Source organism: Dipodomys merriami, unplaced genomic scaffold, assembly GCF_024711535.1.
Source record: "Dipodomys merriami isolate MVZ:Mamm:240054 unplaced genomic scaffold, mDipMer1.0.p SCAF_261, whole genome shotgun sequence".
Taxonomy (NCBI): domain Eukaryota; kingdom Metazoa; phylum Chordata; class Mammalia; order Rodentia; family Heteromyidae; genus Dipodomys; species Dipodomys merriami.
Window position 1 is genome coordinate 944,130 of NW_027204060.1, and position 27,780 is coordinate 971,909.

A 27,780-nucleotide genomic window follows, 5' to 3' on the forward strand; every position below is an offset into this window, starting at 1 on the left:
TCCTTGTTACAATAAGTCAACCTGTATCCTTATTTCAGCATTTTGTTATTTCTTTTCCCCTCCCCAAATTAGAAAAATGTATATACAAGATGCAGGGCACAGACATCAAATACAGTTTAAACAGAGGTTATACCGTGGGGGAAGAACATATAAAAGAAACAAAAAATCACATAGTACATTATAAGTAAGTTAAAAACAATAGCAAGAGGGGCTGGGAAGGTGGCTCGGTGATAGAGCGCTTGCCTTGCATGCCTGAGGCCCTGGGTTCGATTCCTCAGCACCACATAAGCAAAAAGAAAAAAGCCGGAAGTGGCGCTGTGGCTCAAGTGGTAGAGTGCTAGCTTTGAGCTGAAGAGCTGAGGGATAGCGCCCAGGCCCAGAGTTCAGGCCCCACAACCGGACCCCCCCCCTCAAAAAATAAGAATAATAAAAAACAATAGCAAGAAAGAAAAAAACCACTTGTGTCTCTATCTTGGGGTTCATTTCACTTAGCATCATCTTATATGGTCATAGGTACATAGCTTTTGACATTTTCTTCTTGTCCTAGACATATACTAGTGATTTTAAGCGACTATTTTTCCAAATAAAAGTTCATATCTGAGAAATGGAAGGAGGGGGAGTGTGTGTGTGTGTGTGTGTGTGTGTGTGTGAGAGAGAGAGAGAGAGAGAGAGAGAGAGAGAGAGAGAGAGAGAGAGAGAGAGAGAGAGGGAGGGAGGGAGGGAGGGAGAGAGAGAGAGAGAGAGAGAGAGAGAGAGAGAGAGAGAGAGAGAGAGAGAGAGAGAGAGAGAGAGAGAGAGAGAGAGAGAGAAGACTGTATCTATGTGTTTGTGCTGCTCCTGGGGCTTGAACTCAGGGGTGGGCACTGTTCCTGAGGTTTTGTTTTTGTTTTTCTCAAAACTAGTGTGCTCTACTACTTGATCCACGGCTCTGCTTCTAGATTTTTGGTGTTAATTGGAGATGGGAGTTTCACAGACTTTTCTGCCCAGGCTGGCTTTGAACAATTCTGAGTTCATATTCCTGAGTAGCTAGGATTACAGGTGTGAGCCACTGGCACCTGGCATGAATCTCTTTTTCACCAAATATTCTCCTTGAGTGATAACAAAATAAGATCTTATGATTTGATTTGACATATTAATAATTTGGTTTTGGTCTTCTAATTTTTAGGGTTTAATCTGTTCTCTTAAATAGTAATTATTTTGAAATGGTCAATAGCACAACAGAAATATTTAATTGCTTTACTGTATTTACTGTAAGTCATTACATTTTGTGATGGTAGAAGTGGAAGATAGGACATCACACAGACTGAGATGCATTGTAGAAATATCTTAATAACTTACCAAGGTCTAATTGAAGAAAAATACTTATAATTACAATTACATTATGGAACAACAGTAAGGTCACATTAAGTATATAATTAAATTTTAATATTGGGTTATATATCATTTAAAAAGAAATATTCCTTTAGAGCTGGGTGCTGGTGGTCATATCTGTAATTCTAGCTGCTCAGGAGGCTAAGAGCTGAAGATCACACTTCAACCTGGGCAGCTAAGTCCATGAAACTCTTATCTCCAATAAACTACTCAGAAAAGTACAGAAGTAGTGCTGTGACTCAAGTGGTAGCACACTCATCTAAAGCAACAGAAGCTCAGGGACAGTGCCCAGGCCTAAAGTTCAAACTCTAGGGCAGGAAGAAAAAAAATATTGCTTCATAGAGCAAGAGAAATATACATTCATTCATAGAAGGAATAAGGGAAAATATTATTCTTGATCCAAATCAATGCAATGGGTTGTTAAAATTATCTATTTTCTTGCCTACCCAAAAGGATAGGAATTTCCCCAGTTTCTTGAAACAAACTGCTGGTAGATGGGTACACTTATTAAATCCAGTAAACTAGCTGTCCAAAGATTTGCTCCTTGGGGGACTAGACTTTAGATGGGTTGGTTCTGTGCTCCTCGCGGTGGGAGTACACCAAGTTTCATTCTGGAATGGGTGACAAGGTCTGAAGTGAGTGAGGAATGGCCTCAGTTTGGACGGTAGACAGGGCGACTCAACACACAGGGCTTGCGCCCTATTTGTGGGGCCAGGAGAAGGGAGGCTATAAAAAGCCTGTGTAGATGGAAGCACTGGGCCGTGGCTACTTATTTATGTCCTAAACAGCCCCCAAAACAGCAAGTCTGTGTCTGCAGGAGATGACATGAATGAGCCCAGCCTGGGAGGCCAGGGAGGTAGACACAAGGATGGTCTCCCTCAGAGCAGACCATGTCTCTGGCCACAGCCCGTAGTCTTGGCTCCCTGGAAGTCCTGGGTGGGACAGGAGCCCTGGGAGGAGGTAACTCCAGTAGCCTTTGGCTGGGGCTGACCCCTGTTTGTTGACAGATTTCTTCCCTAGGGAGGAAGTGTATTTCTAACTTGGATTTTGTCTGAGTCCTTCACTGTGATTCTGGAGTTGAGCGTTGGGCACAGTGAAACAGATTTAAAGAAAAGAGAGAGAAAGAAATCTGCTAATGGCTTAGTTACCCATGGGCTCTCTCTAAATCAGATATGGCCTCTCTAAGGACAGAGTTCTGATTTTTGCTCTCATGGTGAATTGCGCAGCCATGCCCGGATCTGTGACCGTTTGCTGCCTGGACACACTAGAACTGCAGTTCTCCAGGTGGTGTTGGGAGATGGGGCACCTGGGGCATGATCTGCCCTCAGGAGAGTCAAATCCTCACCAGGTGGGCTAGGAGGAGCAGCTCTGCCCTCCGTCCTACAAAGGAAGAGAGGTGCTGGTCTCTAGGAGCCCAAGCAGGCTCTCAGCAGATACAGCGTCTCTCTTCTGGACCACTCAGATGCCAGAACCAGGAGAACTAAATTTGCCTCATTTATGGCATTTTGTTACAGCAGTCCAATCACTGTAAAACAGAAAGAAAGTCACATACAAGATTCTGGATGAGTGCCTTGGCGTGCTGAAAGTTCCAAGGGATTTTAGAACACTGTGAAGGGTCAGAGGTGTAGTTTGTAAGCCAGGCCACCAGCTATGGCAGCATCATTTTTCTATGAGTCTGGATTTCCAAGATGCTGTAACTTTGAAACGCAACCAGGAACATCTCAAATGTAAAAATTATTTCAAACAAATACCCATTTATTTCATCAGCCACCACCTTAGAGTATACAGCTCCATGACAAATACAAACAGCTCCAGAAGAAATGCCAGCGCAGGCAGCTGGAGAAGTTAGCACAGAGGTGAGGAGCTGGTTGATATAGTAGCAAGAGAAACTCTGGAAGAGACAATCCTTTAGCCTTTTTTTAATGCTCTGACCTTAGCTGCACAGAATGGCTTTCATTGTTAGGATTCCACATATACTTACAATACATCCCAAACAATCTCAGCCCCTCTAGCATTCCTTCTTCCTCACTTTCTGAAAATAATTTCAACAGGTTTTTCATTCTGTTTTCACAGAGAAGCGGAGCTTCTCTGCGGTGGCATCTAGGCCAGTGCGATACATGAGAGAATTACAGACCCCAGCACTTGGGGATGATAAAGACCTACCTTCATGGAGGATCTTTTCATGTCAAATGCCTCATCTGTCCAAAAACAAACAAACAAACAAACAAAAACCCAAGCTTTCCACATATCACATAACTAATCAGTGGCAAGGCCAATTACTGGACAGTAACAAGAGAGTCGTATCAGGCTTGAGGGCTTCTGTGCCTAACTGTGCACTAATTCTATGCCAGAATAGAGCGAATTCTTTATCTCTTCTTGGAATTTCACACTAGGATGACCACTTGTGAAAGAGGAAGATATGTAAGGTAATGCTACACACTCTTCACCTGCTCACTAAGCGATTTCTATGAGCTCATCCCAAATGCACATGCAAACCGATCATGGCCTTCACGGGGATAGCCTTTGTTTTGTGATTATGGCTGAGCACATGCCTCACTGTGGGAAATGGACTACATTTCCCACATTTACACTACATGTGTGTCCTTACCGGATACACATGTGCAGCACATTCAGACATGTGAACTCGATCTGGCCTAGTTTGTCTCTTGTTGATGTGGAGTTTACCTATTATGACCTAGAGAGAGAATTTGCAGGAAAGAAGCTTGCAGGAGGACTACTGCAAGGCAGGGCCAAGGACGGTGAAGTCTGGAGGCCATTAATCAGATTGTCATCTCCAATCCCTGGGGATGCCTGGGATGGAGAATCCAGAGTGGGCTTTCATGTTTTTTGTCATGGGTGTGAGCACCAGAAGCTTAAACCCGAGAAGAGAGCCAGTAACCGGGCGCCGTGCCCCTGGGGTGTAAGCTCTTCATCTGAATTAGACACAATGAGCAAGGTCCTCCTACTGAATTAGCGCCTGGTCTTTTCAAAGTGACAAAGGGGGGTAATAACAGAGTTGCAAGTGAGTTCTAGGCCCCGGCGTGCATTGGGGTAGAATCATGACGACACAGTTTCCTAGCTGCGTTGTTTTAGGGGACCTCTGTTTTCGTTTGTTTGCTTACCACCAAGAATACATGTGAACTTGGGTTAAGGGACCAGCTCCTAACAGTCAAGTTTTGAGTGAGCTTCACTGCAATACCTCATACAATAATTCTAGTAACTCTGACTCATCCAATGCAGATAAGGAGAATGAGTAATAGAGCACAAAAATACTGAGCATGAGTAAATACATATTTAATGAGTACAAAAACCCAATATCTAAAAGGTACCTGTTTGACCCCCAATACCCTATAAGCGGAATAAAGAAGTCGGGCAGAGTCTGGGAAGGTGGCTCAGTGGAAGAGTGCTCGCCTTGCATGCATGAGGCCCTGGGTTCAATTCCTCAGCACCACATAAGAAGAAAAAGCCGGAAGTGGCACTGTGGCTCAAGTGGGAGAGTGCTAGCCTTGAGCTGAAGAGCTGAGGAACAGTGCCCAGACCCAGAGTTCAGGCCCCACGACGAACAAAAAACAAAAAACAAAAAAAGAAGTTGGGCAGTAGCTGTCAATCAGAAGCACAAAGCACCATCTTAGAAGTACCCAAGTCGGATCCCAGAGGTGCAGAATGACAACTTTCATAACAGCCAACAGATCCGGAGTGCCTGTGCACCTTGGCTTACACCAGGATGAGCTCAGCCTGACAAGACCCCACCGGAGACCCGGTCTTTCGAGCACACCCTGCTGAGGGTGAACAGGGGACAGTCCCACAGTGTAACTTCATAATCATAATAAAGAGCTGTAGGCACAGATATTTTCTAAAACACCAGGGTTCTAAGGCCAACCCTGTGCTCATCTGATTGCAAAGGAAAGCCACTGTGGTGTAATCAGTTCTCTCAGGCACCGAGTGTTATTCCTCAGGAGAGACCGTTTCCCACTTTGATTCCATCAGGACTTGCCTGACAGAGAGTGTGAATTCGATGTGAGAAAATCACTCCTGGGAAACACAAAATTAAACACCTTTGGAAGGGTTTGAGTGAGTGAGCCTAAATTATTTCCCAGGTTCAACTGTCTACTATCTCTGGCTGACTCATTAAACTTCAAAAGGTTGTGCCTTTTCCTGCCTCAGAGGAATGATGGGAACCTAATGAGCCAGACTTCCTTGTAGCACATTGTTACCATCACATCAAGTAAGCTGCAGAATGTTGGAAAATCTACTCGGAGAAGAAAAACCAAGCCAAACCAGGAAGGTATTCACTCTATTTTTGCTGCATACATGCTCAGTGATTATATAAATAAAGCTTGAGACAGACTTAATGAAATTACATAGTTTAGAGACATATGAAAATATAACAAAATCATAAAGATCTGGGAGGTGAATGGTTATCACAAAAAGTCTGGGCAGTGTTTGCCTTTAGAATGAGGGAAATGACCATGAGGGTCAATTATCAGAGCAAAATAACAATCATAAATACATATGCACTGGATATCCCAGGCCCTCCATGAACTAAGAAAACTGAAGAGAGAAATGGACAATGGGATGATAGTGGGAGACTTGTATTTCTATAGCAAGTAATGGGTAAAATATTTGAACAATATGTGAATAAGAGTCACCAGGCACCAGTGGCTCATGCCTGTGATCCTAGCTAAACTGGAGGCTGAAATCTAAGGATCGCAGTCCATGAGACTCCTATCTCCACTTAACCACCAGAAAACCAGAAGTGGTGCTGTGGCTCAAAGTGGTAGAACTCTGGCCTTGAGCAAAGAAGCTCGGGGACAGTGCTCAGGCCCTGAGTTCAAGCCCCACGACTGACAAAAAAAGAAAAACAGAGGACATAAAGAATACTGTAGAAAATGAGGGCTTTGTAGGCCTGCACAAAGCCCCGCAGACATCGACAACAGAAGGCACGTTCTCAAGTGCATGTGGGCGTCTTCATCATAAACCACATTTTAGGTCATAACAGAAGTCTTAACAAATGAACCTAACTAAGGAGGTTCAAAGGTAAACCGAACACTACAAAATGCAGCTGAAAGAAATGAAGGAATACAGAAACAAATGAAAAGATGCCTGATGCTCATGGATGGTAAGACTTTACATTGTTATGCACTACACGAAGCAAGGTACACATTCAAGGCAACCCCTCCGCCAGTCCCAATGGCGTATCTTTATACGTGGATAGAAAAATGAATCCTGATTCATGTGGAATCACAAAGGATCCCCAAAGCCAAAACAGTCTCGAAAGAAATAAGGAAGCTGGATGCATCGTGCTTCCTAATTTCAAAATATATTAAAATCTCTACCATAACCTAATTTGGATAGCACTGGAATTAAGAAAAACATGTACCCCAATAGAACAAAACAGAGAGCTAAGAAATAAAACTCCTACATATCTGGTCAACTAGTCTTTGAGAAATAAACACATAAAGAACAATTGCCTTTGCTAAGGATAATCTACACTCACCAAAGTTTTCTGGAAAATGGACCCAAATGATTTTAGGAAATGACATTATCTCCTAAGAGATAAACATATATATGCAGATAAATATAAGTACACACATAAACACAAGCATGCAGATAAACACAGGCATGCAGATAAACACAGACCTGCAGATAAACACAGGCATGTAGTTAAACACAGACCTGTAGATAAACACAGGTGATACTGATGCCTCTGGATGACTACATACAAAACAAGAGTTCTGAAGATGCCACCAGGTGTGAAGCCTTGGTGTGAAGCCTGGACGGGCTGTGGAGGGCTGGGAAATTCAATCCTGGGTCTCTCTATTTTCTTGAATGACCTCTTAATTTTGACAATTTGAGTTGAGAAAAAAATTCCGCTAATCAAATGAAGTTTATCACAGAGAAGGTACTGAGCAACACCAGTCAACACCAATCAATACCAGTCAACACCAGTCAACAGAGTGTTTTGCACTGATAAGCATGCACTTCACGGCCCAGCTGCCAGCCACCAGCCTCATGCAACACTGAGTGTTGGAAATGTGGCTAGTGCAAAAATCCAAAATTTCACTCCAAAGGTTAAAAACTAAATTAATAAATCACATTTCTATAGCTGTGGTGCTGTTTCGGACCTTTTTGTGTGTTAAATGTATTCATGTTCCCCAAATACCGAATGCAAAATGTAGGGGGAAAAACTTGCCAGAACAAGTTGCTAGCAATGCTAGTGGTTTTCAGGCTTGTGTCTAGAGTTGCTAATTGTAATAAGAAGAATGTGGTGGTGCTGACATAATGCCGTCATTCTTAATTATCCTAAAATGAGGTATGTAAGGGAAATGACAAGGTTGTTCTGTCAATCACAAAACTGTTTTTCAAAATTTAAATCACGGCTAGTCTGTTTTTGTCATCTACATCTCGATCCATCTGGAACATTTGTAATCAAATTTCATGGAAGGTAACAAGCACTTTTTTTAAAATAATAAAACAAGAAATACTTTTAAGTTTTGCATAATTTTTTTCTTTTTTTCTTGTCAGCCGTGGGGCTTGAACTCCGTGCCTGGGTGCTGTCCCTGAGCTCTTTCACTCAATGCTAGTGCTCTACTACTTTGAGCCACAGTGTCATTTCTGGTTTTCTGGTGGTTAATTGGAGATAAGTCTCATGGATTTTCCTGCCCAGGCTGGCTTTGAACCATGATCCTCAGATCTCAGCCTCCTGAGCAGCTAGGATTACAGACATGAGCCACTGATGTCCAGCATGTTTTAGGTAAGTTTTGTGAATTTAATAGTATTCTGCAGCAGGTATATATGGCTCATGACTGTATTATTAGTATATGTTTAGAGTATATAAGGCTGGTCGCAGAAAACTGAGATGGTAGAGCCAGTTTGGATTAGCTAAGTTAGTAAGTTATATTAGAACATAACTGGACATAGCACACCTAAACCCAAATACAAGTGCTTTAAACAAATTCTATTTTACAGCTATGAAGCACTAGAATGTGATGGTAATTATCTTCTCTGTGGCACTCACTGAAAGGCTTCTGTTTATCCTCCACCATTCAAGTGGACTTCCTCCCTTCTTGTTTTGTAAGAATAATCACTGATTCCTTGCAGATTTTAAGGCTGGAATATACCATCACAGAGGAAAGAGTCTATAGTTCACATATGTGAAAAATGAGGAAGAAGTGATTTGAAGTGGGAAGGTTACCGAGTTAGCAAGCATTAACTTGCCAGGAAGCCCGAGCAGGCTCGAAGATTGAGACACCAGGCTGACAAATGGCAGACAGGGCACTTGCTGAAGGAGTAGCTAGGGAAACACCTTTATGACCAGGCCTGGTAATAATTCCCATAGCAAGCCTTGTCCATAGACACCCTAAAATGTATACAGTCTAAGAAGAAAAGGCAACGTTTCCAGAGCATTGATGGTACCAAAAAGAGAAGAAAAGAAACAGACATGGGAAGGCAAGCATCATTAGAAGTGATTTCTTGGTAGGAAAGCAAACACAGGGACTTCACAACTATTCAATATTTTAAATCTGTAACTTCTTGAACCACTGAAGACTTTTCCAAACTGCTTAGGCTCAGCTAGGAGTAACAAGAGTGTTAAGTATGCGAATGACGGAGTTTAGTTCTGAATGTACTTCTGAATGTACATCTCGAGTACTGAGATGAGTTAGGTGCTGAAGGGTACTCGCTAGATCATTGCATTCCAGGCAAAACATTTATATTTATATTTATAAACTCCAATTTATACATTGCATATAAAACTTCTATTTGAACCAGACTTGCTTTCTTATTCCTATTTGTTGAGTGAGGGACAATATAACCGCTCCCATTTCATGACAGTAAACACACAGGAACACAGAAAGTGTCAGATGAGTCAGGGGAGAGAGGCTCAGGTCAGCCCACAGAGGGACTGCACCTAGTGCTTACTCCAGACACTGAATGTGCTGCTCAGCCACATGAAAGAAAGCGGTACTAGAGCCTCACCTGGCTTACAACATTCTTGGGAATCCTGCAATCCAGTTGTAAAAGTTATATTATATACATAATATAAAACATGTGTTATATATTATATTATACTAACATAATACAGACTGCACATTACATTTTGTAAGTTCGAATGAGTATGTTAAAATATAGAATACATATAATATATACCTATATTAATAAACTATATTCAAAAGAAAGACAAGAAATCAAAACCTACAACTTCCACTTTATTCTATTCTGTTATTGTCTGGCACTTTGGGATTTTTTTGCCCTACTGTGTCTATAGTGTTACTGTATATCTCTTTTCCACTCTGTTCCCACTGGCATTGTGAAACTAACCCTGGAGACCATGCACACCAAGAAAGGCAGCAAATGCTACATATTGGAGCTTGATTCATTTTACTGGTAGCCAAGAGTTTCGGAAGTCATGCAAAAAAAAAAAATGTGAACAAAACATGTGAAAAGTAAAAGCATGCCCCGTGTTAGGAACTGCTTCACGAATAGCATAGAACATGAAAATTTGAGAGATATTATCTGATGGGAGTGAAGTCTCATGTCCCTGAAGCAGGAACTTCACATGTCTTGGTTGTGAGTTTTGTCTTAGGAATTAGTGCACAGAAGTGATGAGTTGGCTCTGCAGGGTTGTCTGAGGATGCAAGATTTTGGTCAAAATTGGGTCAGGTGTCACTGAGACTTCGAGTGACTATATGGAAATCACAATAAAGAGGTCTCATGTTGTTTGTAAATGGTGCTCCCACAGGGCCAGTGTCACACTTGTGGAGTTTTCATCAATTGGTGAGAGCCGGGGGAAGCGTCCTCAGTGATTCGCAGCTGTGTGGCAGTGTTTGTCTACCTGGCTCCTGACCACCAAGGAGAGAGCAGTTAGCACAATGGCGGGGAGATGCTAATCTCTTGATTTCTTCCAGTCTGCACTCTCCTCAAAGACTTTAAAAGGCAAGAACCTTGACTCCTCCAAGGCTCCATGGGGAAGTCAGTGACAGTGTATGAATCGCACCTGTCTCTGGTATTTTTCTTGCTTTCAGCATTCATTCTCCCATCTCACAGGCACAAAGCAACACCATCAGAACAGTTGTTCCTATAACGGAAGCCAGTGTGGTCTCGAACATGTACAGCTGGGAACAGCAGTCGACGGGCATAACTTTTAAGGAAAGAAAACATGGCCCCCTCGAGCGTCACGGGGGAAATGAAGCACGTGGAGTCACCAGTGGAAAGGATGTGACGAGCCTCTTCCGTGGTGTTCCTGACCTCACACAATTACCAGGGCCACGTGCACCCCGTTGGGGTGGGAACTGACCCTGTTCTGGGGTGCTCCTGGCCTGGCCCCAGGATGCTGGGCAGACTGAGGGCAGCCCTGTGGTATGCACCTGTGCCCAGACCCGAGGATGGCAAGGCGTTCATCCATCCCATGGCTGGCTAGTGAGACTCCAGCACTGGGAACTGAGCAGGTGTGGTGTGAGGAGCACCAGGGCTCCTCTTACCACTGCTTTATCACCTTGGTTTCTGGGCTGGTGATGCTCAGCTGAAGCTTCCCATTGGAATTAATTACTTAAAAACCATCAAATGCCAGCGCCAGCCTGCTCTGATTCTCATTTGCTGCTTCTGAAGTGTGCACTTTCTCAAGGCTCCTCATACAATGTTAATGTCCAGGAGGGGACAGGACTCACAGGCCCAGATAGTGGGATGTGTTCCTCTAGAAGCCTCTTCTCCCAAGATTAGACTCATGAGACATACACCAGAGGCCACATCCAGAATCAGAAGATCTTGCAAAAGAGTAGAGCCTCAGTGATTTTTATTATTCTTTTTATAAAGAAAACGGATCCTCATGTGAAAGTTGAGCTTAAGTCACACTGAAAAGGAACTATATTATTGTACGATACTACTGTTTCAAAGATAAATATGGCTAAATTGGGCCTCTCGTTTCTCACCAGTATTTGAAAACTGTCAGTCATGACTTGGGGTAATAAACATTACTTTGTGTTTAGAATCCGCTTGGACTCTTCCTGGGCGTGTGTGCAGGTAGGGTTCGGTCTGCAGCTGTCGGATCCAAGCCACTGGGCCTCTGCCTCATCAATGGAGTCACTCATCCACAGGCTCATCATCTGATGGCATTAGTGAGAGGTAGTGGAGTCAGGAGGCTGGAGGAAATGAGGGAGCCGCTGTGAAATGAAAGGCTTATCTTGCCCTTAGCTGCATGTTCTCTCTGCTTCCTGGCTGCCCTCCACCACCATGGTGGCCTCCATAATACTCCACCCCTTCCCCAGGCCACAGAGCCTGCAGGCCATGGACTGCACCCTCTGAAGCTGCAGGCCCACACCAGCAATCCTCCAGGAAGTACGCTGGCTTCTCTTAGGAATTTTGTAACAGTGTCAAAAGACCCAACACGGTCATTAATTGCCATTTTGTCCAGGCTAATGTTTATTCCTAAAGCATTCTAGGTTGGTAAGATATACACTGGAATGTTAGATGAAAATACTACAGAACGTGAACTAAGATTGGAATCACACAGAGAAGATCAGCACAGCCCAAGGGTGGCACACAGATCTGTAAAGTGCTCCGTAAAACAACAAAGTAAAATGCCATAGAAAGACAGTATGAGACAGTGAGCATTACTGAAAGGTGTCTGTGAGTGAGGACAACAAAACGAAATGCCTTGGAAGACCTTGGATGATGGCGTTGTGCGTGATGGGAGGTGGAGAGCAGGGGAGGACTGAAGTCTGTATGTGCATGCATACAATGCCACAGTGAAATCCTTTAAACAATTAACAGACCCTAAATACAGTGAATGACAGTCCACTCTGGCCCTGGGTACTAGTGGGAAGGGAGAGGAAGAAGCGAGAGAAGGTGTGTGTGTGTGTGTGTGTGTGTGTGTGTGTGTGTGTGTGTGTGAAAGAGAATGAGAGAGAGAGAGAATATGGCCAAAATGCTTCATGTACAAGCATGAGATCGGAACTGTGGAGCTTGCTGGGGTTGTCCTGGAAGGGAGAGGGGGAGAAGGCAGAGTGATGTAGGACTGAGTATGATCAGATGTGCCCAGATGAAAGCCTCTTGTATAACTAATTGATGCTAATAAAGAGGTAGAAAAATACCACAGAATTTCGACTCTCTTGCCAGATAAATGTGTTATGAGTTTACCACTTACGGTTCTATGATTCACGGGAAGAAAGGCCAGCTTCAAGCATTATCTTTACTGAGAAGGATATGCGAAATCATTCTTCTCAGAAATTCTTTTCCTTCCTTTTAATTCCTCCAACAGCTTAAAATTGGTGCCTATCACAAGTCAGTAATAATTGTTAGTATGTGATGTTAATTTGCTAGCTGTTTTGACACGTCTCTGACTTTGCCTATAGTGCCCCGAAACTGAATTTAGATTTGTCAATGACAACCTACGGTATAGGAGCAACAGCTCAAAGAGCAATGTGTCCTCGTGCCTGACAGTAGGGCCCGGGCCTCCAGGGCCTGGAGTCTCAGGGAACCTGGGACCTGGTTGTGCAGGCGGTGCAGCGGCAGCAGAGTTGTCTCCGTGGGCTGGGAGGCAGAAGCCGGTCCTGGCAAGCGGTGTGCTGCAGAATGATCTAGGCAACTTGCACTCATTTTTAACTTGATGAAAATGGAGAAATGGAACACAGAGTCATGAGGGTGCAGCCAGAGCCCCGTGGGAGGGGAAGGCTTCATGGCTCTGTGTCAGGGCTCCCCGCCCTGCGCTTGCTCATCCATTCTCCACTCCGACCGCCCCTCCAGCGCTGTCACTTGTGTTCACATCCCTACACCATTCCAGTGTGTCTGCTTTCATACTTTAGTCACTATTACAGGGTATGTTTATTTCCCGTTACGAATATATCACTGTATTTGTGAAACTCATTTTATGGGCTGTGGGTTCAGTTTAAGCTTCATTGCCTCTTCGTAGCCGTGGTTAGAACCAGATTTTGAGACACTTGATGTTTTCCATGACTGTGGGTTTTTTGGGGGGAAAAGAACTCAGAAATCTTTTTGTCCGGTTACTTTTACAAAATGTGTGCAAAGAATGCATCACAAGAGAGCAGCCAGCAAGAGCGAGTGGGAAGAAGCAGGAGACCGAGAGTGTGACTTCACTGTCCGCTGCTGGACTACGTCGAAGTGTCGGGGTGTTAAGGGCAGCGCCACCGGAAGCAGGAATGTGTTGCAGCTCAGCCCAGCAGAAGCCCCCACAGCCCCTCTGCTCACCATGGACAGAGACTGAGCCCTTGACTTAAGGGACTGCAACTGAGGAAATTGCTATTAACACTTTAATCCGTTTGGATTTAAATAACCGGTGGGACAGGTTGCTACTAAAATGCAAAGTGCGATTCTGCACAGCCCTGGGAAGCTCAGGGCACATTCATGTTCACTTTTGGAGATTGGATGGTTAACACCTGTGTGCCACAACAGATTCCAGCACTATGCCCCCAGCATTTGGAGGCCCCCTACATTTTTCCACAGTTGTCAGACTGTTTTAACTTCAACTATTTTAGTGTCTATTTTAATTAATACCTCCTGATTATTAATGACAAAGTGTAGTTTTGCATATTCATGACTATTTGAATGCTCTGCTTGTATTTTATTGATCATTTTATTACTTACTGGTGCTTGAGTACACCTTCTAAACCCAAGTTCTCGGTTGATTATATATGTTGCAAATATTCATCCATGTGGAATTTTAAACATATAGACAACCAAATCTCAATGAAATAGGAATTTTTGATGGGGTCAGGACCGTTTTAAAGGTTTCCCAGGTGATATTCATCTACTGAGACAGGAATGCATTTGAATTCAGTGTAGAAGGATTTGCTGGCCATCAGAACTCTCTCTGAAGTCACAGACTAGTGAATAGGACAACTGTCTCTGGTGTCTGCTCCTTGGATCTGACACACCACAGGCTTAACCTCCCCGTGTCTGCTTTTCCCATATAAAACTCAACTGCCATGCCTAACTCGCAGAGTCCTCATGAATGCTAAATGAGCAATTATACAGAGCATTTAGAATCTCTGGTGAAACATAGTAATTACCTAATCACCATCTCATCACCAATTGTCACGATTATCTGCATCATCTTAACCAAAAGTTTAAGTTAGCCGTCTCCCAGGTAGAGAGTGCCAGCAGCTTCCTTAATGGGAGCACATGCGAGCCTTTTCCCCACGAAGGTCCGGGAACAGATGCCGCCTGCTTCCCTCAGAGCATACACAGTCTAGAAGTAGCCAACACAGTACAGTCAGGCGGAAAGTGAAAAGGGAGCCGTATGACTTGGTGACAAAAAAAAAAGTAGTCTCCATTCCACTTCTGCAAGTGTTATACCATGCCTCCAAAACTGATAGTACAAAACTAATTTAGCAATAAATAATTTAGGTATAAAAGTACTAGGCAACAATAAACCCCCTCAAAGCACACAAGGAGAGCCAGTCACACCCGTGATGCTAGTGAAAGCTTCATTTGTAGTGAAAATAGGGAAGATGGAACACTTAGGAATAGGAGCAGCCCCAGGCATCTGTGGGCCTCTGGTGCCAGACATGGCCATTGAGTGATCCATGGTGGGTGCTTATTTCATTGTGCCCAGTGCACCACACAGCTGCTGCTGAAGACTGAGCTGCCACCATTCAACACACCCAACAGCGTCAGCGTCTCAGTACAACCAAGCACGGTGTCTGCATCTCAGTACAACCAAACACAGTGTTAATGTCTCAGTACAACCAAGCACGGTGTCAGCATCTCAGTACAACCAAGCATGGTGTCAGTGCCTCAGTACAATCAAGCACAGTGTCAGTGTCTCAGTACAATCAAGCACAGTGTCAGTGCCTTATAGCCAAGCACGGTGTCAGCATCTCAGTACAACCATGTACAGTGTCAGAATCTCAATACAACCAAGGACAGTGTCTGCTTCTCAGTACAACCAAGCACGGTGTCAGTGCCTCAGTACAATCAAGCATGGTGTCAGCGTCTCAGTACAATCAAGCACAGTGTCAGTGCCTTAGTACAGCCAAGCACGGTGTCAGCTTCTCAGCACAAGCAAGCACGGTGTCAGAATCCCAATACAACCAAGCATGGTGTCAGTGTCTCAGTACAATCAAGCACAATGTCAGCATCTCAGTACAACCAAGGGCAGTGTCAGCTTATCAGTACAACCAAGCACAGTGTTAGTGTCTCAGTACAACCAAGCACAATGTCTGCTTCTCAGTACAACCAAGCATCGTGTCAGCTTCTCAGCACAATCAAGCACGGTGTCAGCATCTCAGTACAACCAAGTGCAGTGTCAGCTTATCAGTATAAACAAGCACAGTGTCAGTGCCTTAGTACAACCAAGCATGGTGTCAGCGTCTCAGTACAAAGCACATTCGCTTTGCTACTTGGAGAAAGTGGGATATGAACACTGAAGTGCACGGCTGTTTGTATTTTTATTTTATGTTGCACACAGAATTGTTCTTCTAGATGCAGTACCAGTAGAGTAAAAAGAAAGGCACAAGAAGCTGTTTTATCTGAGAAGATAAATAATTGAAATAATTGATTTTGTTCTTATACTACAGCTAAATAGTCAGTAGGACCAAAACCCAAATTTTCTTTTTTCTCTGTGTGTGTGTGTGTTTTTTGTTTTTTTTGGTGCCAGTCAAGAGTCTTGAACTCAAGAACTGGGTACTGTCCTTGAGCTTTTTTTGCTCAGGGCTAGTGCTCTACCACTTGAACCACAGCTCTACTTCCAGCTTTTGTGTGGCTCATTGGAGATAAGAGTCTCACCAATTTTTCCCACCAAAGCTGGCTTTAAACCTCGATCCTCAGATCTCAGCCTCCTGAGTAGCTAGGATTATAAGTATTTTCATAATCACCATTTAACTCATATGAACATACAAAGTCCAGCTAACTTTAAGCTATTTACTTACTATTCCATGAAAACTCATTAGGAAAATAATAGTGCTTTCTAGGCAATTATAGAAACAGATGCTGACAATGAATTGCTTTGTTAACTTATTTTTTTAAAGACAACATTTTCCTCAAAATTAAAAAAAAAGATTTATTCTCAAGTGAGTGAAAAGCATGTTCCTTTTGGCTTTATTTACTCCTAAGGCTGAGTGTCTGTGGTCAGACTCAAACACAACCACTTTCTCCTGCTTCGTTTCAGAGTTTGTGTTCTCTACTCTACTGTCAGGGTGAAGGAAGTTCTTTCACACTTCTGGTCGCATAATCACGCATGTATCATCATGTATAGATGTATCGTGCATGTATAGATGTATCTGCATGGCAGGGATGCAATGTATCTGCTCCTGATGCATGGAATTTTAGAACCCTAGGAGAAGATATCCAAAGAAAATCAATTGGCATCCCCTGGCACTTACATGGGTGATGCGGAGATCTGAACTCAGGGAGTCCGGCACTCTACCTCTGAGCCATACCCCCAGCCCTTTCTGCACTGGTGCTTTTACGATAAGGTATGATGTCCTGCGTGGGCCCCTGTGGACTCTCATCCTATTAGGCTTCCTGCTGTATCAAGGATGACCGTTGCATATGCCCCACTCAGTTATTTGGTTGAGAAGGAGTTTCATGGGCACTTTTCCAAGGCTGGGCTTGAACCATGATTCTCCCATCTCAGACTCCTCAGTACCTAAGATTATAGGCATAAACCACTTCACTCAGATTCATGGATAATTTTGAGTTTATCACTGAAACAGGAAAAAATATTTTAAATTATTTTAAGTTCAACCAGGCAATGGTGGCTCACACCTGTTAATCCTAGCTACTTAGGAGGCTGAGATCCAAGGAACATTTGAAGCCAGCCCAATCAGAAAAGCGCTTGAGACTCTTATCTCTAATTAACTATGAAAAACAAAAAAAGACAGAAGTGAAGCTGTGGCTCAAGAGGCAGAATGCTCTCCTTGAGAAAAAAGTGCAAGAATAACACGAAGGACCTGAGTTCAAGCACAGAATGCACAAAAAATACAAAAATAAAAATAAATTATCTTAAGTTCAGTTTTCCACACTCATAGATGATCATTAATCACATGGGGTTCTAGAAACCATCATTTCTCTTAGAAGCAAAGTCATACATTAGTGATCATACTATACCAAACCTTTTAAACTGACAAACATTTCTGAGTAATTCGTTCAGACATTTCAACAGTGAACCATGAAGTATTTATTCTTCCTAAAGAAGGAATTATGCATTCAAGTTTAGTCCTGAATTCCAGTCTTACAAACACCCTCAATTCATGCATTCTACCAGCCATTATTCAAATCTCTGAAAGTGATTATATTATAATAACATCATTTTATACACATTAACTTTGATGTGACATTCTCACTCTGACCATAAGTTCTGTCAAGATACAAAGAATCTGACTAATATAAACTTTAATAAAGATTAAGCAAGATGTTGTGTAAATCAATTAGAGCTCATAAAATACACTTAAAATCAAAGCTATTAATTTTTAAATATTCAGTACAAAAACAAACTACTTGTTGGGTACTAGTGGCTCCCATGTGTAATACCAGCTATGTAGAGACTGAGACCCAGAGGATCATAATTCAAAGGAAGTTTAGGCAAAAAAAATGTCCAATAGACTTCATTTTCAAAATAAGCAGCAAAATGCTAACCTGGAGGCATGGCAGAAGTAGAGAGCTGGCTGAGCCAGGAAGCTGAGCAAGAATGAGGCCCTCAGTTCAAATGTCAGTACTAGCAAAACAACCACCACCACAAGAACAAAAATAACAGTAGTCAACCTAGTATCCTTAGACATAAGCTCAGAAACACAGACTAAATGTTTAGAAATAGAGCCACAGAAACCCAATAGCTAAGGCTTTCGTACTGCAACTGCAATATTCTAAAGTGTGGACTGTTACCGCTATACGAGCTGACACTTTTCAGAAGAAAATACGGCTTCCATCTCCTTGAAGAAAGGGGCAAAAACTTTCCTCCACTTCTGCTGCATATAGCCTGTGCTGAGTCGGCATATTTACCAGTGAAGGCCTGTTTGGCTAAAGGAAGGCTCTCATAGGCTTGTCAACTCCAAATACATTCCATTAACATGTTAGGATCATTTTAAAGGTGTCATTGCATTGTAAACAAAAATAATAATACTTTGCAATTTTATTTAGTGGTACCCTTAAAGACCACAAGCAGTTTTGCCAGGGCTGTATCAGGCCAACAACTTCATTACATGCATGGTTTAAGCTGAGTGCCGTGAGTCACATTTGTAATCCCAGCTACTCAGGAAACTGAGATCTGAGGATCTCAGTTCAAAGCCAGCCCAGGGGGAAAAAATATGTGAGACTTATCTCTAATTAACCACCCAAAAGCCACATATGGAGCTATGGCTCAAGAGATAGAGCTGCTATCCTTGAGCAAAAAAAGCTCAGAAACAGTGGCCAGGCCCTGAGTTCAAGCTCCAGGGCAGGCATACACACATAGCACACACACACACATAACACACACACACACACGCATGCACGCACGCATGCACGCACGCAATCACAATGCACTCACACACACATACACGCACTCACATACATACACACACACTCCATGATTTAATGATTCCTTACTACTGCTTAAAAAATACTATTTATTTTCAACCACTTTCTTATACAAGTCTATCTTTCTCAAACATCATATTAAATACTTGTTATTTTTCTCATAGCTATCATGTTGGATAAATTTCCTAACCTATTGCTTACCACAGAGGTTAAAACATTAATGTTTCATCAGACTTTACAGTAGAAGAATACTAGAAAAGTGAATTTATGGTGGAGGGAAGCCCCAATTGAGGGCAGTTCATGTGTTCCACACACAGTCACTTTTTTAGTTTAGGAGGATATGGGAACAAACCATAGTTCACCATTCTCATAGAACAGAATAACGTAAGTGAACTCTGACGCATTCTGTCTTATTCTTCTAGTGAAATTCAATTGTTCATACTTTACAAACATAACTCAAACTTAAATGACAATTCTCAATACTCTGACAAGATGCATTTTAGGAAATGGAGTTATTTTTAAGCAATGTTGAGTTCAACAACATTCCCGGAGGCTGCCTCTGGGCAGCGCCATCTTGGGGAAGGGAGGGTAGAACTGCATGTGCTCCTGATCAGTGAGAAGCAAGATCTTCCATCACTGTGATCTGATCAGGAGAGGGAAGGGGGCACCGCACAGCTGCAGGTGGAGAGTCTCCTTCCGCGCCCCCCCTCCCGCCAAGAGCAACCCCTTCCACGTGAATACCAATTGATTTGCAGGGCAAGGACACCATCAGGACACCAGCCACGTTGGTGATGATGGAGTGGAATTCCTCCAATCATCTTGTTCTAAAAATATGCAACATCTGACTTCTAGTTTCCCTGGCAAATAGTGTTATTTTCTGAAATTCCTAACTGCTAAATAGTATAACCATCATCTTGTCTAATAATGTGGTGTGTGTGTGTGTGTGTGTGTGTGTGTGTGTGTGTGTGTGTGTGTGTGTGTGTGTGTGTGTGTGTGTGTGTGTGTGTGTGTGTGTGTGTGCGCGCGCGCGCGTGCGCACTTCGCTTCTTCACATTCCGCTTACTTGGTAACGGGTGGCCAACCCCTTCATCAATGAATGCCTCTTCCCATCTTAATACTTCTGGAATTACATTCTTGACCCTGCAGAGCAGGTAGAAGGAGACACAGACTGCCACTCAATCACGTGCTAAAAGCCTCTCTTACCCAGAAAATCAGTAGTGAGGAAGACAGGGGGAACTTTAATGACCAGACCCAAGGTAGCAGGAAAGAAAAATACTATCAATACCACCCTGCAAACTGAATGCAAAAAGGGAAGAACCATGATCACTCTCAGCAGGCTGGCATCTGAGGGAGAATGAGATAAAACTATGTGCAAACCCTTTCCATTTTTGAAAGAAACACTACCAGCCCCTTTCCCCTTACTTAAGAGGTTGGGCTAAGTGGCAGGGCACCTGTGTCTCCCTAGGGTGCATTCTGGAATAAATCTGGCTTTGGAAGCAACAGACAGGCGGGTTGGGAGCTGTGGCTGAGGACATGCCAGCTCTCCCCACCAGAGATTTTTGAATATTCCCCTTTGGGTTAAAAAGAAAACTTCTCTCTGGACTCCCTGGATGGTTTGTGGTGGCTCTCTCTGGACTCCCCGCATGACTCAGGGTGGCCCTCTCTGGACTCCCAGGATTGTTCAGGGTGGCGGGAGAGGAGCAGAGCCTGGGAGCTATACAGCTGAGCCCGAAGCCTGGGTTCCGAGGGTCTGGTCTGGTCCAGGAGGGTGCGTGACACCAAAGCCAGCACCTGTCCGCCCGGCAGGATCCCTTAATGGCGCCAAGTACAAGACGACACCCGGAAGGGAATCGTCCCACCGGCCATAAAAGTGGGCCCACCCAGGGGCCGCGCAACACAGGACTGCTGCCTTGGGGCCGCGCCAAGACTGGACCGCCACCGCAGGGCCGTGCATTGTCAGACCAAGGGCGGAGGTCAGTGGGGCAGGCGGTGCTCCGGCCGTGCCGTGCCCACAGCGCAGTGCGCACCCCCACCGCGCGCCCCCTACCGTGCCGTGAGCACCCCCACCGCGCCGTGCATATCCTCCACCACGCCACAGCCACGCGCGCCCTCACAGCACCGTACCTGCCGCGGGGTCCTCTCCGATCTGCTCCGGCTCCACTCCCAGTCGGATAGGCCGGGCCTCTGGCTCTCCTCGGGCGACCGTCGTCTCTCCGGGCCGTCTCGCGGGGTGCCGTCTCCGTGGGCCTCATTGGGAAGCGCGCCTGCCCCCGGGCGGCTGCCGGGCTCCCGCGCGTCCGCCGGGCGGCCGCCCGGCCCGGCGCTGTCCGCGGGCCCGGTGCTGACCTCCTCCCGCGCGGCGCTGTCCGCGGGCCCGGTGCTGACCTCCTCCCGCGCGGCGCTGTCCGCGGGCCCGGTGCTGACCTCCTCCCGCGCGGCGCTGTCCGCGGGTCCGGTGCTGATCCCCGCCGGGCTCGCGCGGCCCGCGGCGTGGCCGTGCGTTCTGGAGTCAGCCCCGGGGCCGCCGGCGCCGGGCGGGACCGGGCCGTGCTGGGCGCAGTCCTCGTCCCGCGCTAGCCGATAGATGCCGTAGCTCTGCTGGAAGGACAGGCTGAACTCGAAGCCTCTCCTCTTGGCTAGGGGGGAACAGGGAACAAGCCGCGCGGTCAGCGGGTCATGAAAATTTCTAAAGTAATTCTGCCATGAAGCTGATTGCTGACTGTACACGGATATTAACTTCTACAACTGAAAAATGGCCCCGGGTGAACTGCTTTCATCTCATCTTCTTTGTGCAAGAATCATGCGCTAGCTTATTCTGAGCAAAGGTTGAGGGGCTCGAACTCAAGGCATGGGCACTTGTCTCCGCGCTCTTTTGCTCAAGGCTGACACCCTGTCACAGCTCCACTTCTGGTTTTCTGGTGGATAACTGGAGCTAGGAATCTCTGGATCTTTCCTGCCCAGGTTGGCTTTGAACCTTGATCCTTGTGTCTCAGCCTCCTGAGTAGCTGGGATAACAGGCGCTAGCCGCCAGTGCCCGGCTGTGCAAAGGACTAGGAAGGCGACAGTTAATGCAGCACAGTGAGTGACCAGATCTGGGAATTCCTAACTTCTGTCGGGTTGTCTGACTGGTAGCAGGTAAAAGTGCGCAGCTCGCGGAATGGTTTCCAGGTTTAGGGTTCCTGGGCTGCCGCGCTGTGGAGCTTTGTCCTAGTCCTAGGCTAGGCACGCTCCTGAGAACGCAAAACGACGGACTGAGGAGCCTGGCTGGGTTCCGTGTGAACCGAACAACGAAGGCCTCCGAGCCTTCCTCAGACCCAGGCGGACTTTTTTGGCTGGTTGGTGTTAGGCCATGGCGTTCTCATAGCGAAGAACATTCTAGATTTTTAATGTGGGAGCAGCTTTGGGGGCTCCGCGCGGGGGAGTCCACCCACCCTGCCGCTGGCCACGCGCAGTCGCTGCGAACGACACTTGTATTCTCATTCTGCCTCGCGTGGGGGTCCTATGTTCTCCGTGTTTCCCGTGGGGTCGCCCCGTGTTTCCCATGGGGCCACCCCGTGTTCTCCGTGTTTCCTGTGGGGCAGCCCCGTGTTCCCTGTTTCCCGTGGGGTCGCCCCGTGTTTCCCATGGGACCACCCCGTGTTTCCCGTGGCGCCGCCCCGTGCTCACCCCTGGGCCGGCCCCAGGCTGGGGCACTCACCCGTCCTCCCGTCCGAGGCCGCGGTGTATGGGCTCCGTCCGCAGTCGACGGCGCAGCCGCAGGGCAGGTGTGCCCAGCGCCCGGACAGCGCGAACAGCGGCGTCACGGAGGCGGCCAGCAGGGTCAGCAGGAAGCCGAGCGTCTCCAGGCCGGGGCTGCGTAGCCCCGCCGCATGCTGCACCAGCATGTGCGCCTGCGGACACGTAGCGGTCAGGCCGGCCTGGGGCTCAGCGCCCCGGTGCCAGGGTCCCCGAGCTCTCCGCTCCCGACCCCGGCCCGTACCGTCACTCCATCAGCAAGGGGGCCGGTCCACCCCGCCCCCAGCCAGGGTCACCCCACCCAGCCAGGGTCATCCCCCCCACAGATGGGGTCACCCCGCCCCCAGCCGGGGTCACGGGGAAGGGGCACTGCGCACGTCTCCAAATTCCCCTTCATCCCTGGCCCTCATCCCCACGTGGCCCTCATCCCCACGCCGCCCTCATCCCCACGCAGGCGCTGCCGCCCCCTCCCGGGCTGGCCAGGGCTGGCCAAGGCTGGCATGGACGTCTTCTCCCCCCTACCCTGCCTCTCCTCCGGCGGGGGCTGGGGCTTCTTCAACAGGCAGAGGGAAAGAGGCAAGAGGAGGCGGGAAGGAAAACCTTCTATCTTTGTTTTCCTTTGCTTTCCCCATTAATTTTGTCCGTCTATCTGTCTGTCGGTCTGTCTCTGTCTGTGTCCTATGGCTTGAACGCCGGACCTGGACACCATTCCCGAGCTTCTTTGCTCAAGGCTGGCGCTCTACCACTTGACCCACAGCTCCGCTTCAGATTCGGGCGGCTTTCCGGAGCTTCAGACCTCCCCGCCCGGGTGCAACACTCGGCTCCCCGCTTCCCGAGGAGCTGGGATCGCAGGTGGAGTCACGTGCCCGCCCCTTACCTATGTGGCGGTGACAGGCTTCTGCTCTGGCCGCCCGCGGGCTCACAGGGGCCTGGGCGGACTCGGTGGGGCGGGGAGGCCGAGCTCGCCATCCCGTGCCCGCGCCGTCCGCGAGTTACCGCCGCGCCCGCGCGCTCCCTCCCCGCCCCACGCGCGCGGAACTCCCCCGAGGGGCATGGGATCCCCCGCAGCGCCGCACCCCGGGGGAGACCGAGTCTCCTCGGGCCCCGAGCGCGCCCCTCCGCCCAGGCCAAGGGCTCCGGCCGCGGGTCCCCCCGCCTGCGCCCTCCCCGAGCCTTTACCATCATGGGCAGCCACAGGACAGCTTTGGTCAGCGCCAGGATGAGGGCGAAGCGCCGCTGCGCCACGCTGTGCTCGAAGCTCCGGCTGTCCCACGGGTTCTGGCGCTCGCGGGCTCCGGCCTGAGGGGCGTCGGGCGGGCCAGGTCCCGGAGACGCGGGCGGGGACCCTGGGGCAGAGACCGCGCGGCGCTCGGGCGGAGGGGAGTCCGGGGCGGACGCGCCGCCGGCGATCGCCCGGTACTGGGCCTGGGCTCGCGGCGGTGCCTCGGAGCACAGGAGCGGCGGCGCGAGTGGCCCGGCCAGGCCAGCGAGCAGCGCGAGGGCGGCGGCGTAGAGCGCGCAGAGCGGCGGCACGGCGGGCCCCGCCACGCGGCAGCCCCAGGCCGTGCGCTCGAAGGCGCCCCAGCCGCCCAGCGGCAGCGCAGCCAGCCCCAGGCCCGCAGCGCCCGCGCCCAGCGCCGCGCCCAGCGCCCTGCCACGGCCCCGGCAGCCCGCCGGCGTCCCCGCCGCCCGGCGCAGGCTGACAAAGCTATACCCCACCAGGAGGGCGGCCTTGAGGTTCCCGGAGAGGCCCTGGCCGGTGTAGAGCAGCGCGGCGGCGGCGCACAGGGGCCGCGCGTGGCTGGGCGCGTCGCGGGGCCACTGCAGGCGCAGGAAGAGCCCGGCCGCCACGGCGCCCACAAGGTCGTCCACGGAGCAGGCGGCCACCAGCGCGGGCAGCGCGCCCCGGCGAGGCACGGGCAGCAGCGCTGCCAGCGAGCCCACGCCGCCTGCCAGCGCGGCCAGCGCCAGCGCGCCCGTCACGCAGAAGAGGGCGACGTCCGGGGCGCCCGGCGCGCCGCGCGCCGCCGTGGAGTTGAGCGCCTCGGGCCATGCGTCCGAGCCGTTGCTGGAGTTGCTGTGCGGAGCAGCCATGGTCCTCGGGTGGCGGACCCCGCGCGCCCCCGCGCGCCCCTGAGACCGCCAGGCGCGGCTCCGCCGGACCCCGCTCAACCCATGCCCGAGCACCGACTGGTCCGCGCTGGACACCGGCCGGGAGCGCCTCCGCGGCGGGAAGCAGCCCCGGCGCCCCTGCGCCCCGAGGGCGGCGGCCTGCGTCCCCGGTGCCCGGCGGCTGGACTGGGTTCACTTTTAAGAGCGAGAGACGCCGGGGTCCAGAGCCAAAGGCAAGTGGGCTTTACAGAGCGAGCTAGCTAGCGAGAGAGGCAGACAGACAAGCAGCGCCGGGGCGGGGTCGGGCGGAGAGCGGGCGGGAGCGGCGGTGGGGTGCGGTCCCAGCCCCGGCGGCTCCGAGCCGCGTCGGGGAGCCGGGGGGGGGGGTAGGGGGGGAGGGGAGGAGCCAGGCCGCGCCGGGGTGGGGAGCGGAGGGGGCCGGGGAGGATGGGGCGCTCGACTTCCCGCCCGCTGCTCCCCTCGGCGTGGGCGCTCGGCTCGGCCCGCCCCGCACGTCTCCGGAGGGCTCCGGCGGCTCCCACACCCCTGGCTTCCGCGGCTGCTCCTCCAGGTGTCCCAGCAGCGACCTTCGCCCACGGAGTGGGGCATCCGCGGCATCTGCAAGCACCCAAGGCGGTCAGGGAGCGGAAGGGCCGGGGAGGGGAGCGCAGGGGAGGGAAAGGCAGGACGGGGCGGGGCCGGGGAGGGCGGGGCAGGGGAGGGGAGGAGGGGAACGTTGGCCAGGCCTTTTTACCCGGCTTGGGCGGTGGGACGCTAGTCTTGTCTTGGATTTCGTCTGGCTCGAAGTCGGCCTGGCCCACCTTTGGTGGGGTGTTTTCGTGTCCCAGGACACTAGAAGCCGGGACTTCTCCCGAGCCGGCCCCGGTGGAGCAAGGCCAGTGCTCCTGCACTTTGAGCCTGAGTTCGAGCCCGCGGAAAAGACCTGTGCTGCAGGGGCCCTGGCTGTGCCGGGAGGCCCGTGGCTTCCACCCGACGCTGTGCTGCGAGGCCCGGTGCGTTTTTACCCCATGCTGTGCCGCGAGCCCCTTCCGCATTTACCCCACAGTCACGGATACAGAGCCCTGCTGCGGGCGCAGGAGCTTCGGGTGCAATCTCACCCCAAATGGATCCAGAGAGCCCCAGAGCACACCGGCTTTTAAGATGACTTTAGAGAAGCATGCCATTGTGTCTCTTCCACGAGGCTTACCCTTTCTGGTCCGAGCAAGAATGCTCTTCATCATGGTAGCTTCTCTTAGATTTTCAGTCACGTCGGCAAGCTGGGGGTGGGGGGGGTGGGGAGGGGGGGAGGGGGGGAGGGGGGGGGAAGGAGGGTATTGAACAGCAGCTGCAGGAATAGCATCCCTGGCCTGGAACATTCCGGGTCTTGCTGCCACCCTTTATAGAGTTTTTGGTGAACACAGGTTTGGAGTGGAAAGGGGACTCAGCCACCGCGCTGTCCTCCAGCACCATACAGATATGTGAGCCATGGTGTCCAAAGGTGGGAAGTGGAACAGAAGCCAGGAAGGGTGGGAGAAGACAGCTGAGTTCCATTCCACTCCTGCTGCTAGCTAACCTAAGTGAAAATCTCTATCTCTTCTCTGGATGTCTGCTTCTGTATTACAAGGAGGCCTGACTGTTTTTTTTTTTTTGTTGTTGTTGTTTTTCGGTTGGTCATGGGGCTTTTAACTCTGGGCCTGGGTGCTGTCCCTTGGCTCTTCAGCTCAAGACTAGTGCTCTACCGCTTGAGCCACAGCACCACTTCTGGCTTTTTGTATTTATGCGGTGCTGAGGAATCGAACTCAGGGTTTCATGCATGCAAGGCAAGCACTCTACCACTGAGCCACCTTCCCAGCCCCTGACTGGGTTTTAGAGACCTTCCCAATTCTGAATTGCATGATTCTTTTTGAAAGGTTCAGATTAACTTTATTTTGATTTTCTTGTCTGACTACTTCACAGTAATGAACAAGATCATCCAATAACAGGTGGCAGCGTGTGTATGTGCGCTCGTGGACTCCATGCTGCTCTTTCTTGGTTGCGAAGGACTAGAAACCTTGGTCAATATATAAATGAGGTAAGACTCAAACCATCCACATGCTAGGCTAACACAGATGCGGACAGGTCACTGATTGAAACACAGACACAAGCAGGGTGCGTAGCTGTTCAGGGCTCATGGGCACTCCGGCAGACCAGGTCTTCACACACAGCTGCATCTGCATTCCGTCACAGCACACTCACTCCATCCTCAGCTTCTTCCCAGTGGATAGAAAGGTGCACAAGGTGGTGTTCCTGCTCCTTTTCTGAGCAGCATCTGTGAAATGCCTAAAGTTTATTTTACTAGACTTTATAATTAATAGTGTGTATTATCTAATATCCAGCTATCAACTATCTCTCTCTCAGGCTCCAAACTTATACCCTCAGTATCCTGATTGTCAAAGGCACAGGAGTAGATCATTATCACACCTAGATCTTTTTTTTTTTTTTTTTTGGTCAGTCCTGGGGCTTGAACTCTGGGCCTGGGCGCTGTCCCTCAGCTCTTCAGCTCAAAGCTAGTGCTCTACCACTTGAGCCACAGCACCACTTCCAGTTTTCTGGTGGTTTATTGGAGATAAAAGTCTCACAGACTTTGCTGCCCGGGCTGGCTTTGAACCGCAATCCTCATATCTCAGCCTCCTGAGTAGATAGGATTACAGGGTGAGCCACCAGCACCAGGCTAACCTAGATCTTATATTCATTTATTTTTTAAAAGTATTATTCATTTTATTATTTTGTATTTATTTTATTCATATATCCTTTATTCATTATGTACTATAAAATAGTATATATTCATCTAAAATTCAAAGGCTTCATGATTCTATACACATATATCAGTGTATTACATACATTACAAAACATAAAGGTTTAAAGTTAATTGTATATAATGAGCCAATAATTTTATAATACCATATGTAGTATAACATATATTACAAACGATAACATACAATATGCATAATACATATATCAGTGTATATATTGAGTGCATGTAATTGTATGTAACCTGTAATAGCATGTGTCCATGCCCTGCATCAGTGGATAGGGTTCCAAGATAGAGACTGT

At 48.5% G+C, this 27,780-nt stretch overlaps 1 protein-coding gene across 1 annotated transcript in view; it reads right to left on the reverse strand.

Annotated features, from left to right (window-relative positions):
* The window catches only part of LOC138837099 (probable G-protein coupled receptor 149), a 38,975-nt gene extending 13,233 nt beyond the window's left edge, over nt 1-25,742 (reverse strand). The window contains exons 1-5 of the mRNA XM_070035889.1: nt 25,442-25,742; nt 25,202-25,305; nt 23,755-24,873; nt 22,538-22,730; nt 20,965-21,476 (exon numbers count right to left, since the gene is read on the reverse strand). Of these exons, the coding sequence (XP_069891990.1) occupies nt 20,965-21,476; nt 22,538-22,730; nt 23,755-24,873; nt 25,202-25,305; nt 25,442-25,742 (2,229 nt within the window). The remainder of the gene's footprint in view (nt 1-20,964; nt 21,477-22,537; nt 22,731-23,754; nt 24,874-25,201; nt 25,306-25,441) is intronic.
* Nucleotides 25,743-27,780: the final 2,038 nt, after the last annotated feature.